Genomic DNA, 14,679 nt, shown 5'->3' with positions numbered 1-14,679 from the left:
ATGGCAGTATGCAAATTGGGAAGCACCAACAGACTGTGTCCCTGAGATGAGATAACAAAACCAATTCTGGGATAGTGGGGACTAAATATGGTTCATCTATGGCATCACTGTGAAAACCCACTTTTGGAGCCTTTTTTAAAGAGTGTATTAGGCTGTACATCATACCTCCCTCCCCATATGTATACAACCTAGTTATGATCATTCCATATTTTTAAAATCCCCTGACAATAAACAGCCCATACAAAGGGCTGGGAAATTAATTTATTGCTATTGCACATTTTTTATTCAAAATATTGAATTTTTTTTTTTTAAATTGACAGTTTGACACTCCCATTTTGACTGTCTGTGGTGATGAGGTGTCATCCCTTCTTTCACTGTGGGGTGATGCATACAGTAAATGCAGACTGGCAAAGTTGCTGCAGCTACACATTTGTTGCATCTCAAATCAGCTTGTGAATCACAATCCAAATGTGTTTTGGATTACTTTTTAGTGCAGTTGATCACTGCTATCAATAAGATTTTGTGCATTTTTAATGGAGGCCAGCTAGTGAGTGAGAGCTGTATTGCCTCAGTCTCACCTCACTCCCCTGGCCTCAAAAGGTGCACCAGTGACTGGTTTTAAAGGAACACTCCACTTTTTTTTGAAAATAGGCTTATTTTCCAACTCCCCTAGAGTTAAACAGTTGAGTTTTACCGTTTTCGAATCCCTTCAGCCGATCTCTGGGTCTGGCAGTTCCACTTTTAGCATAGCTTAGCATAGTTCATTGAATCTGACTAGACCGTTAGCATCTCGCTCAAAAATGACCAAAGAGTTTCAATATTTTTCCTATTTAAAAGTTGACTCTTCTGTAGTTACACCGTGAACTAAGACCGATGAAAAATGAAAAGTTGCAATATTCTAGGCCGATACGGCTAGCAACTATACTCTCATTTTAGCATAATAATCAAGGAAATTTGCTGCCGTACCATGGGTGCAGCAGTGCAATGATATTACGCACCGCCTGTGAACCATGGAGCGTGCCTTGCAACCATGGAGACATTTGTGAGAGACGCTGCGTATTATCATTGCGTCTGCTGCACCCATGGTATGGCAGCAAAGTTCCAGCAAACGTTACACAAACAAAGCTAAGACACAATGGTAACATGAGGGCTATTTATACACAGAGACTAATGAAACCTGGACCAGGCCCTCCCCAAAATAAAAACTCCAGGGGAACTTGGACAGACATGATGTGATGGGGCTCTTGGGTGAGGCAAACATAATGGCTGGAGACTCTGGCAGGCATGATGTAAAGAGGCTCAGGCATGGAAGCCATGACAGCTGAATGCTCAGGCACAACAGCCATGATGGCTGGAGACTCTGGCATGGCGGCCATGACAGTTGGAGGTTGTCTTGATTGATGACTTATGCATGGCGGCCAACATGGCTGATGACTCCGGTGTGGTGGCCATCTTGGCTGATGACTTCGGCTATGACATAAAGAGGCTTTGGCTTGGCGGCCATTTCGTGAAGAGTCTCTTGAGTGGCGGTCATGATATGTAGAGGCTCTGGCATGGTAGCTATCTTGTCTGAAGACACAGGCATAGCGGCCATCTTGTACAAAGACACAGGCGTAAATGGCATTCTTGTCTAAAGACACAGACAAAGTGGCTATTTTGTCTAAAGACAGGCATAGCAGGCATGACGTGAACAGTCTATGGCTTGGCAGGCGAGACGTGAAGAAACTCTGGCTTGGCTTGACTTGACAAATTGAAACATGAATATAGCCCTCATGTTTCATTGTCTAGCTTTGTTCCCTGCAACCACTGTCACGGTTCGCAGATCCACTGTGTCATTCTGTTGTCTGTGTGTGGGTTGTGGGGTGTGTCACCTGATTGTTCTGTGTGGGCGTCGCCGCTGATTACGGATCAGCGGCAGCTGTGGGTCATTAGATCTTGCCTATTTAACGCCTTGTCTTTCGTCTCATGTTTGTCAGATCGTTGTTTTGGAGTCCTGGTGTTGTCTTGTGTTACCGTGTTTCTTGTTTCCTGGAGTTGGAGTTCTCGTTGCTGTTTCCTGTCTGTTCCCCTGGATACTCGTTCTGGATTTACCTTGCTCATCTCTTCTCACGGATTCTCACCACGGAGCACCACTCACCACGGACACCAGCGCCCATCCAGTCCCTGTGTTACCATCTCTCCTGCTGTCTGTGTTGTGACTGTACTGTGTTTATATATCTGACTACCTGGCGTGAAGCACTATTAAAGTGATTAACTTGCTATTGCATCCAGTCTTCTTTTCACGTGACAGAACGATCTGACCATCTACCATGGATGCAGCGAGTTCAGCAGCTTTCACGGAGTTCATCAGTCATGCTGTTAATCGTATGGACCAGCAGCAGGAGAGTCTTTCATCCACCGGACGCGCCGTCCAAGCGCTGGTAACACAGGTGTCCGAGCTCTCCCAGCAGCTACAACAACTTCGCGCTCCCACTGCGCCAGCCCCACCGTCCGTTCCCCCACCATCACCCGCACAAAGAGACCTGTCGGAGCCCCGCCTTCCCGTTCCTCAGAATTATGCCGGTGAGCCAGATTTTTGTCGAGCGTTTTTGAATAAATGTTCTCTTCATTTCACCCTGCAGCCACGCACCTTTGAGAGGGAGGAGTCCAAGGTGGCGTTTGTACTGACCCTGCTCACCGGGAAGGCGGCGCTATGGGGAACGGCGGTTTGGGAAAACCAAGACCCGTGCTGCTCCTCGTTCACGGCACTCGCTGCCGAGATGAGGAGGGTGTTCGACCGTGCGGTTGCGGGAAAGGAGGCCGCCCGCAAACTCACCGCTCTCAAGCAGGGCAACCGCACGGTCGCTGACTATGCCATCGAGTTCCGCACCCTCGCGGCAGAGTGTCGGTGGAACGAGGAGGCGCAGTGGGACGTGTTCCTGCATGGGCTGGCTGATCGTATCCACCGGGAGATATACACGTTGGACCTCCCAGAGACATTCAACGGGCTTGTTGAGCTGGCGCTTCGTATTGATTCTCGCCTCCGACGAGTGGAGTCACTAGTGGAATCCGGAGAGAGGCACAGCGGTCTTCCTGCCAGCCCGGTGGATGCGGTTAGCCCAGCACCCGATCCTGAGCCCATGCAGGTAGGGAGAGCTCGGCTTTCTCGGGAGGAGCGGGAGCGGCGGAGGTCCCTTGGTCTTTGCTTATACTGCGGGACATCGGGACACATCATCAGAAACTGCCCGGTAAAAGACCAAGCCCGATAGTAAACTCGAGGCTACTATCGGGCGGGATCTCCGCCGAGAAGTCCTCGCCATCGACCCTCCTCCCGGTTAGACTGAGATGGGCTACACACGACATCACCTGCAGCGCACTTTTGGATTCTGGGGCGGAGGGCAGTTTCATGGACATCACGTTTGCACGACAACATGGAATTCCTACATCATCCCTTGAGCACCCCATTTCAGTCAACGCACTCAATGGACAGTCTCTTTCCAGTCTCTCCCACACTACGGATTACATCACCCTCGTCACTTCTGGTAACCATTCAGAAGAAGCACAGTTCCTCCTCATGGACACCCCTCACGCACCTGTCGTTCTTGGACACCCCTGGTTCACCAAACACAACCCTCGCATCGACTGGCAACTCGGAACCATCACTGAATGGAGCACCCAGTGTCACAAGTCTTGTCTATTGTCTGCTTGTCCCACGGTGTCTGTTTCTGTTTTGCAGGATGAGGCGGTGGATCTGTCTAACGTGCCCAAGGAGTACCTTGACCTGAAGGAGGTGTTCAGTAAGTCCCGAGCTGCTTCTCTCCCTCCGCATCGTCCCTACGATTGTGCAATAGACTTAGTTCCGGGTAAGTCTCCGCCTAAAGGCAAGTTGTACTCTCTATCTGTTCCCGAGAGGGAGGCCATGGAGAAATATATTTCTGATTCTCTGGCAGCCAAGCTCATCCGCCCTTCCTCATCTCCAGCGGGGGCGGGGTTCTTTTTTGTGGGGAAGAAGGACGGGTCTTTGCGACCTTGTATTGATTACCGAGCTGAACAACATCACGGTAAAGAATACTTATCCTTTGCCGTTGATGTCTTCAGCCTTCGAGAGGTTGCAAGGAGCGTCCATTTTCACTAAATTGGACTTAAGAAACGCATATCATTTGGTCCGCATCAGGGAGGGGGATGAGTGGAAGACCGCTTTTAACACCCCTAGAGGGCACTTTGAATACTTGGTCATGCCCTTCGGGCTGTCCAACTCGCCCGCGGTCTTCCAGGCACTCGTCAATGACGTGTTGAGAGACATGGTTGACCAGTTCATATATGTCTACCTGGACGACATATTGATTTTTTCATCGTCTCTCCAGGAGCATGTTCAACACGTCAGACGAGTGCTTCAGCGGCTACTAGAGAATGGGCTTTTTGTCAAGGCGGAGAAATGCGAATTTCATGCACAATCTGTTTCTTTCCTAGGGTACATCGTCTCGTCTGAGGGAATTCGCATGGATCCTGACAAGGTTAAGGCTGTGGTGGATTGGCCAAGTCCAGATTCCCGTAAGGCCCTACAGCGGTTTCTGGGGTTCGCCAATTTTTACCGGCGTTTTATTCGCAATTTCAGCCAACTAGCCGCGCCTCTGACCGCTTTGACCTCCTCCAGAATGACCTTCAGGTGGTCAGATGCAGCCGAGGCTGCATTTGCCAAACTGAAGGGCCGCTTCGTTTCGGCCCCCATTCTGATAGCCCCTGATCCTTCGCGTCAGTTCGTGGTGGAGGTCGACGCGTCAGAGGTGGGGGTAGGTGCAGTTCTCTCCCAGCGTTCTCCCTCAGATAACAAGATGCACCCTTGCGCGTATTATTCTCATCGTTTGTCTCCCGCTGAACGCAATTATGATATTGGTAACAGAGAGTTGTTGGCAGTCAAATTAGCGTTGGAAGAGTGGCGTCACTGGTTAGAGGGTTCTGGGGTACCCTTTATCGTTTGGACTGATCATAAGAATTTAGAGTATATACGATCGGCTAAAAGACTCAATTCCAGGCAGGCTCGGTGGGCACTTTTTTTCGGTCGTTTTGATTTTACTCTATCGTACCGCCCGGGCTCCAAGAACATCAAGCCCGATTCTCTTTCTCGCATTTTTGATCCCTCCGAACGCCCGTCAACTCCCGAGTGTATTCTTCCCGAGACATTAGTGGTCTCCACTCTTACGTGGGAGATCGAATCGAAGGTCCTGGCGGCCTTAGAAGGGGTAACGCCTCCGCCCGCATGCCCACCGAACCGTTTGTTTGTGCCGGATGAGTTAAGGTCCTGCGTCATCAAGTGGGGTCATTGTTCTAACGTGGCTTGCCATCCAGGGGTTAATCGAACCAGATTTTTGGTCAAGCAACGATTCTGGTGGCCAGGTATGGCTCGCGACATTCGCGATTTTGTTTTGGCTTGCTCGGTCTGTGCTACTGGTAAGACTTCCAACCGCCCTCCAGATGGGTTACTCCAACCGCTGTCTGTCCCTTCGAGACCCTGGTCCCATATCGCGCTAGATTTTGTGACCGCCCTCCCACCCTCCCAAGGGTATACGGTTGTTTTGACCGTTGTGGACCGGTTCTCGAAGGTGACCCATTTTATACCCTTAGCCAAATTACCCTCTGCTAAGGAGACAGCGGTTACTGTCATTGATCACGTCTTCCGGCTTCATGGCCTCCCGGTGGATGTGGTTTCTGACAGGGGTCCCCAGTTTGTGTCCAAATTCTGGCAAGAGTTTTGTAAGTTACTGGGGGCGACGGTGAGTCTTTCCTCTGGGTTCCATCCCCAGACCAATGGTCAGACCGAGAGAGCCAACCAGGATTTAGAGCGAATGTTGCGATGTTTGGCGTCCAAGAATCCTTCCTCCTGGAGCCAACAACTCTCTATGATTGAGTACGCTCACAACTCGTTACCAGTGTCTTCTACGGGCCTTTCTCCGTTTGAATGTAGCCTAGGTTACCAGCCACCTGTGTTTCCCAGTCTGGAGTCCGAAGTTGCGGTCCCCTCTGCCCACGCCTTTGTCCAGAGGTGCCATCGCACTTGGAACAGAGCCCGCGAGACTCTGTTGCAAGTGAGGGCGCGCACCAAGGCTAAGACCGATCGCCACCGGTCAAAGCCACCCGTATACGTCGTTGGTCAAAAAGTGTGGCTTTCTACTAAGAACATCTCCGCTCCGCTCCGTGGCTAATAAGCTTGCTCCCAAATTCATTGGCCCGTTTACTGTCACTAAGATCATTAGTCCAGTGGCAGTCCGCTCAAATTGCCTCCGGCGTACAGGAGGATTCATCCCGCCTTCCATGTGTCCAAAATCAAACCAGTTTTTCATTCACCACTTAATCCGCCTGCTCCGGTTCCTCCACCGCCGCGTCTCGTAGACGGGGAACCAACTTATTCGGTTAATCGTATTCTGGACTCGAGGCGGAGGGGACGCGGATTCCAGTACTTGGTGGACTGGGAAGGTTACGGTCCGGAGGAGAGAAGTTGGGTACCTGCGAGGGACATTCTGGATCACTCCCTTATTGATGATTACAATCAACAGGTAAGGAGTGGTGGGAACGCCGAGAGGCGTTCCTAGGAGGAGGGGTACTGTCACGGTTCGCAGATCCACTGTGTCATTCTGTTGTCTGTGTGTGGGTTGTGGGGTGTGTCACCTGATTGTTCTGTGTGGGCGTCGCCGCTGATTACGGATCAGCGGCAGCTGTGGGTCATTAGATCTTGCCTATTTAACGCCTTGTCTTTCGTCTCATGTTTGTCAGATCGTTGTTTTGGAGTCCTGGTGTTGTCTTGTGTTACCGTGTTTCTTGTTTCCTGGAGTTGGAGTTCTCGTTGCTGTTTCCTGTCTGTTCCCCTGGATACTCGTTCTGGATTTACCTTGCTCATCTCTTCTCACGGATTCTCACCACGGAGCACCACTCACCACGGACACCAGCGCCCATCCAGTCCCTGTGTTACCATCTCTCCTGCTGTCTGTGTTGTGACTGTACTGTGTTTATATATCTGACTACCTGGCGTGAAGCACTATTAAAGTGATTAACTTGCTATTGCATCCAGTCTTCTTTTCACGTGACAACCACAGCTGGTGAGTGCTATGTTCATGTTTGTTTGTTTGGTATTTTTTTATGTTTGGATTCATGTTGGTAATGTAAATAAACTGGACATGGGTTCTTCAAGCTCGGCTCCAGTGGACATTTATTACACTATCATAAAAATACACTTACTTGTAGGTTTAAAATTCTACGTATGGCACTTTAATTGTTCAAAAACTAAAGCGTGCCATGAGACACAAAAGTGATTGTGCAAAACACAGTGTGGACAGGTGGAAATATTCTCACTTAGATCAGATTCTAATCAGATATACAAATAATCAGATTTGGATTTACATTGTTAACATGGTTCCACTGATGTCAACAACAGGTCCCAGTGAGAACCTACTAAACCTTGAAAAATATGTAGTTATTGTCTTATAGTTGTGACATAAAAGACATCAATATGAGAGCAGAATGAAAGGTTGGACACCACAGAGTGTTTTTTTTTTTTTTCCTTCACCGTGGGTGGAAATTTCACACAGCCCCTTACTGAGACTTAGCCAATAGCTCTCATTTTACAGCTACATATTCAGTTCATTTATAATAAAATGTGAAATAGTATCAAGTAAGTGAAATATGATCATTGTGTTTCTATTATTTCTCTTATATCTCCCTCTCTGTCAACACTTTCTCATCATGGTTCAATGTTTCTATAGATTTAAGTGTCTAAGTTGTGCATAAAAGCAGGAAGAAGCCCTTCACCTCATGCTCTAAATTTCTCTCGTGCACAAGCTGCTTCTTGTCCACCAAACAGACCAAACCATGTTTTTTTGAAGAAAACAGACCACAGCAGCTTTCAGTTTGACTCAGATGATGAACCTCAGAAAGACTTCAAGAGATGAAGACATTTTTAACTTTGTATTTTGGATTTTCCATACACAAGAGTTGAATAAACTGAATATACACAAATATTTTTAAATCACTAGAGTTACATTTTAACACAATATTCTTACTTTTATGTGTTTAACACAGACAACTATAGCTGAAAAAAGAAGTTAATCGATAAACATGAATAATGTCTTCCACCATTATGAACACTTCATATATATATATATATATATATATATATATATATATATATATATATGTATGTATATATATATATATATATATATATATATATATATATATATATATATATATATATATATTCATAACACATTCAGAGCATGTGAACTAAGAGTGCCAAAATGTGTGGTGGGAGGATCAAACACAAGACTGACAGATTGATAGTTTTCAGTCGACAGTCTGATTAGACTTTTCACTGAACCATTTAAGGAAATGTTTCACGGTTTTGTTTTGTTCTGTTTGTGCTGCTGGAGTCTGATGGGTAAGTTATAAAGCATTTTTACTATGTAATTTCTTTCGGTTTCAGGGCAATCACATTCTGCTGTTATATGTACCATACTCAAATGAATCGATATCATGAGATTTGCTTAATTTGAACTCATGTCTCTGTCTTAATTGTAGTTGTAAACGGACATGCATGGCTTTTATTGTGACAGTAAATTCCTCCTGCTCAGAAAGCCAAAACCTTCACTGTAACACTTTCAAATCCCAGTCGTCTTTTGTTATTTTAAATATCTTAATTTCAAAACGAATCTAACAATTTCTCAAAAAATATTTTTTAAATACTCCTGTATCATCATAACTACAAGAAACTTCAGTGGACAAAACCCTAAGATCCAGTCAGCCTGTTTATCTATTGATCTCAGTGGTTCTTTATTTTAAAAAAAATCTGTTGAAAATTTATAAATGATGTGATTTTTTTTACTAGAAAATTTTAAAAGATATATAAATATCAAATTATTGGTTCATCCTTGTCTGTCTTTTCATTTTATACTTTTCAATTTGATTTTGTGCCTTTGTTGCTGCTCTGGATGCTGCTGCTCCAGACTACTGATTTCAGGCTTTAGAAACCATTAGAAGCTTTAATATGCTTTTGTATGTTCTTCAGGTGTTCTTGGGGCAGATACAATTGAAAAAAAGTCAGTGATGGAGGGAGATTCTGTGCTTCTACACTCTAATATTACCGTATTACATGGAAATAACATCATTTTGTGGACATTTGGAGCTGAAAACTATTCAATAGCTAAAACTATAAGAAACAAAGAAATTGTTTCTGCTTTTAATGGAACCGATGGGAGATTCAGAGACAGAATGAGGCTTGATCATCAAACTGGATCTCTGACCATCACAAACATCTCAACTGAACATGCTGGAGTTTATAAACTAGAGATAAGGGGAGTGCAACATTTGCTGAGAACATTTAATGTTTCTGTCTATGGTGAGTAGAGATGATCAGTCCTGTCTTTTATATATTCTTATTTTATAAACATCCACATATATATTCCACATATATTTTATTTACATGTAAAATCATTTTATATTTTAAGATTATAGACACACTCATTTATCCATATTCCTCTTATTCTCTGATGTTTTTCAGCTCGTCTGCCTGTTCCTGTCATCAGCAGTAACTCTTCACAATGTTCTTCATCATCATCATCAAATTGTTCATTGGTGTGTTCAGCTGTGAATGTGAGTCATGTGACTCTCTCCTGGTACAAAGGAAACAGTTTATTGTCCAGCATCAGTGTGTCTGATCTCAGCATCAGTCTCTCTCTACCTCTGGAGGTGGAATATCAGGATAAAAACACCTACAGCTGTGTGCTGAACAATCCCATCAGCAACCAGACTCAACATCTGGACATCACTCACCTCTGTCACACCTCTTGTTCAGGTGCGTCATGCTGATATTAGCGTTTATTTACTTTCCTGACCTCTGTGTTTTGTCATAGATCAGACTGACATATTTTTTCCCTTACAGAACCAGACCCAAACTCTACTTCACAACAAGACTCACCCCTAAAAGTGCTGATTGCTGCTGCTGCTGCTGGATCTCTGTTGATTGTTGCAGTCATTGGGATCTTCTGCATCTGCAGGAAATGTAAAACAACTGATCAAGAAGGCAAGTGTTACCTACTGCTTTTTTATAATACTGTATTAAACATTTTATAAGTATCTTATAAGATTAAAGATTCAGACCTCAGCTGGTGTTCAAATGAACATTTCTGTGAATGATAATGTTTCATTTGTTGAGCTTCAGTGTAAATTATGAGTTAAGAATATTGTCCTAAATTTAAATATAAAGCATACTCTGTTAAGAGCTTTTTACGTATGCGTGAAACCATTATAATGTCAAATTCATGAACGCTACTTAAAATATTGCAGCATGTTCTGGGTTTGACTTTTGAGTTGTTATTGTGTTCGTTTTTCACTGTTCCCAGTTCAGTCAGTGTGCCGAACTCAAGCCCTGTTGTAAAGATTGATGTGCATGCCTGTTTCATTACCCAACACCATATGGTTTATTATGCTATGTATGTTTATTATGCCACCTGCTCTCAATTCCGATGCCTGTCATATATTGTCCAAGAAGGCCAATTTTAAATGCACTTTCTGTCCCATATTGGGCAATGTTCACACCATGAATGTTCACGCCCAGTATGAATAGCTCCATAGAGAACACCTGGTACTTTAGCTTCACCTCAGCGCTCTGCCTTGGCCCTCAGGATCTCAGGGCCTCATTTATAAAATGTTGCATAGAAACAGCCCAACATTTGATGTTACGATCATTTCTCAGATGTGTGTGTACATGTGATTCATAAAATGAACGTACACACAGATAACGAGTGTACGCCTGTCTTTTAGATGTGAAATCTGTAAATCGCAAATGATCTTGAACTTGCACGCAGCTGAATGGTTTCAGTTCTCTGCATTGTAAACGACAACTAATTAATGTCATTTACATATATAAGATCACCAGTCATCGTCCAAATCCTTTAATTTAGATTTCCAAAAATCAAGGAATAGTACGTCTGCTCAGACCCTGACGTGGCGCTAAGCACAGTCCATGTCAAACACTTTTTTTTATAAAGTGTTGGCATAGATTTAAGCATACACACGCTCTAAGATCAAATCTGTGCGTATACACACTTTATAAATGAAGCCCCTGGTCTCTTCAGTTCTTCCTGGGTTTCCACCTCTACCACCTTTGCCTCTGTCTGTCAATTGGACTCCATATTATCAATTGGACTCCAGGGATTCACCATGGCTACTCCCTCCATTGGCTCTACTGTGGAGTTGTGTCCTTCCCTTGCATCCTAAAGGGGTGGAGCTAAGACGTGAGGAAAGGAAGCGAGGAAAGGAAACAAGGATGCACAAATAAGAATTGAGAAGCACCCAGGTCATTTTCTGGATCCTCCCTCTCCCTCTTTCATCTGTCATCTCAGTGTCCTCCTCCTAAGCATTTTTATTATTTCAGTGGTTGTTCTGTACCACATGTGCATAAGCAATGCTTCTATTGTGTGTTTCTGCTACTTCTTCAGCTGTGTTTTGACACAGAGATTCTGTACTCTTTCAGAAGATGTGTAATAGCGCCCCCTACCATATAATAATGACATGGATTACTGTGAAATTCTGTCAATGGAGGTGAAGCGTTGTATCATAAATAAGGGAAACATTTTCAATGTTGGGGAGTTATAGGTTGTGATTAACTGATCTATTTGAGATTATAACAATAAAACTCAATCTATTATTATGTATCTTTAAACAGTCCAGACTCGTAATGAAGAAATAACTTATGCAGAGACAATGTTCTACGTAAGAAATTCACAAAAATTGGTAAGTTTAATCTCTGCATTTAGTCTGTGTCGCTTTTGTCTTTGTCTGTATACCTATCAACCACACCACCGCATCATATCAGATATTTATAAAAGCAATAACTATCACATTATTAGTGAAAACTTCACTAGCAATATGTTTAAATAACTGTAAAAAAAAAGGCTTTAGTCAGGAAAACATGATTAAAAAATTATTAAAACAAAAGAAAACATTAATTCAACAAGACTAATTAACACCAAGTGTGTTGGTATTTCTAGCAATGACAGTCAAACCTGCTGTGTAACACCATGGCGACATTTACACTGTCCATCTTTGTTGTTACAGCAAAATCACATAACAGATCTGATTTTTCTGTAAACATTGCATCATTATTATTTCACACTGAATCTCAGTCAATCTTCTAGATGCTTTTTTAACATTTATAATAATATAACTTATGTGATTTTTTTTTTTTTTTACAGGAAGTTGAAGAGGAGGCTCATGTTGTGTATACACCTGTTGTAAAGAGAAGATGATCACACTTCAATCTTTCAATCATAAGAATCAACACCAAAAAAACAAAACACACACACACAAAAAAAAAGGACATTGATTTTTCTGTGAGAGGGAACAAGATGCTGCATCATGACACTGTGATGCTATGCGCACAACCCTGCATGAGCCGGTGTTTGACGCATGTGTGAGAAAAAAAGAAAAAAAAAAAACATTCAGGCATTGCATGACATATGGCAAGGCAATGTAGCATCCCTTTCCCTCTCAGGGAACCAGAGTACATGTGTGATCTGAGACGTTCCCTTTCAACTCCATGCTGTGTCATGACATTGCAACGCTATGGTAATGTTAATATCTATATCGCCATACTGCAGACAGGCTTGGTTGTGAAGGCATGTAAACTATATGAGACCATGCTTCATTCTACAAAATGTGGTTCGATCTTTTAGACAAACATCTTCTGCATGAGAATTATCTACTGCTGTATGTTTGTGTTCAATGTCTGTTCACAAGTTTGTCTTTGAGGTGTGAACATTGTGTCGGTGTCAAGAGCATGAGGTTTAAGGTGTTTTTTTTTTTTTTTTTTTCATTTCTGCCCATAAGATGTTCACAGTCTGACTTCTGCAAAAGAGCTTTACCATGAATGACTAATTCTGGCCTTCAAACATTGTGTCGGACAATGAGGGCCAGTCAAAAGTCTGTAGGTAGAAAATCTGCCCAACATAATGGTGTCAAAGTACAAATACAAACTTGTGACCCAGGTGAAAAAAAAAAAAAAACTTAATATAATTAATATACTAAGGCCCGGTTTCACACACAGGGCTTAGACTAAGACAGGATTAGGCCTTAGTTCAATTAAGACATTTAGGTAGCTTTTATAAACGTGCCCTAGAAAGACACATTGCTGGTGTTCATCTTGATACAAAACAATGGCAGTAACATATTTTAAGATATGCCAGTGCAAGTTGCTTTCAGTTAACAGATACAATATTCATTTTAGACTAGGACCAGGGTTGCCAGGTTTTCACAACAAAACCCGCCCAATAGCTCCTCAAAACTAGGAGCAAAACTTATTTTGAGACGTCATGAATATGAACTAAAATGTGCTTTAACATACTATCTCTGTATTAAAAAAAGTGTATTTAGTTACCACTTGTAGTACATTTGATCCCATATTTTTTAATACACTTTTAAATATACTCATAAATACACTTATGAATTATTTAAAATAAGAACATATAATATACACAAAATGCATTTATAATATATTGCCCACATATTTTTATACATTAAATAATTCATTTCAAATGTACCATGTTAATATTCCCTTTATATAATATACTTAACTACATGTTAATGGTATCTTTAAATAGTACCGTCACGTGAAATAAGGGGGATTCAATATCGAAAGCAGCAAATATCAGTTTATTAAGAAAAATCACAGCAGGAATGATAGCAAGGGTCAGACGTCATGGGTGCAGATGACAAAGTATTTCTTAGTAGGGCAGAGACTACAATCTGACAACACAGGGCAAAATGCAGACATTAAATAGCAGCACTGATGAACCACAGCTGACGCTGATCAGCTCATCAGCAGCAACACACTTAAAGACAGAGTGAACCAGTGAACCGTGACAGGTACACTATTATATTAGTAGCTCTTTTTTCCCCCCACATTAATATATATAAAATTTAGCACATTAAGTACTTTATGCTAAAAGTATACTTACTGTGAAATTGTGAATTTTACTCAGGGAAGTTGTGATTTCCAAATTACAAAAGTAAGTATAGGAAGACTGGGGATGGTTGTAACACGGTTATTTTGTACCAGCAAACATTCACTCAAGTCATAACAGATTATGTTTGTGAATACTGGCAATTACACGGATTCTGTTGCAAAATATCTGTTGTGTGTATATTGGCATTGCATGCTTTCTGAGAGACGCGTGTCTCTCGGAAGTGTTAGTAAACGTGATCATTTTGTTTTAATCAGCATGGGTTTGAAAATAACATTGGTTCAGACGCATGTCATTGAGAATTCGCTATGAATATTCACAAAGCTAGAATGCTGTACTTTGCAATGATAGGCCTACAACTTGAGGTGAGAAGAAGAAGCAGTTGTCTAGAAGCGAGCTGAAAAAAAAGGTACTTTTTTTGCCTGTAGTTCAAAATTAGTGCATTCTGACTCATTTTGCCAGCACAGGTCACATTTTTATAGCCTCAACAAGATTTAGAGGCATCATATTATGACTTGATAGGATTTAAAGATGTTTTCTCAAAGAACAAAATAGAAGACCAACCATGGATTCTAGTCAAATGAAGGCAAAAATTTCCATCACACATTTCCATAATGTTGAAAAATACAACACTTGAAAAACACAACACATCCAAAAAACAAAAAAACAAACAAAACAAAAACAAACAAAA

General features: G+C 42.5%; 1 protein-coding gene across 1 annotated transcript in view; it reads left to right on the top strand.

The window, feature by feature from the left end:
- Positions 1-10,402, top strand: part of LOC137028184 (CD48 antigen-like) — a 44,004-nt gene extending 33,602 nt beyond the window's left edge. Inside the window, exons 3-5 of the mRNA XM_067396955.1 lie at positions 9,527-9,820; positions 9,908-10,048; positions 10,368-10,402. Coding sequence (XP_067253056.1) covers positions 9,527-9,820; positions 9,908-10,048; positions 10,368-10,402 — 470 coding nt within the window. The remainder of the gene's footprint in view (positions 1-9,526; positions 9,821-9,907; positions 10,049-10,367) is intronic.
- The last annotated feature ends 4,277 nt before the right edge of the window (positions 10,403-14,679 follow it).

This window comes from Chanodichthys erythropterus, chromosome 10 (assembly GCF_024489055.1).
Source record: "Chanodichthys erythropterus isolate Z2021 chromosome 10, ASM2448905v1, whole genome shotgun sequence".
Classification (NCBI taxonomy): Eukaryota; Metazoa; Chordata; class Actinopteri; order Cypriniformes; family Xenocyprididae; genus Chanodichthys; species Chanodichthys erythropterus.
Note: the sequence above shows the minus strand (reverse complement) of the source record. Positions and strands in the feature narration are given on the sequence as shown.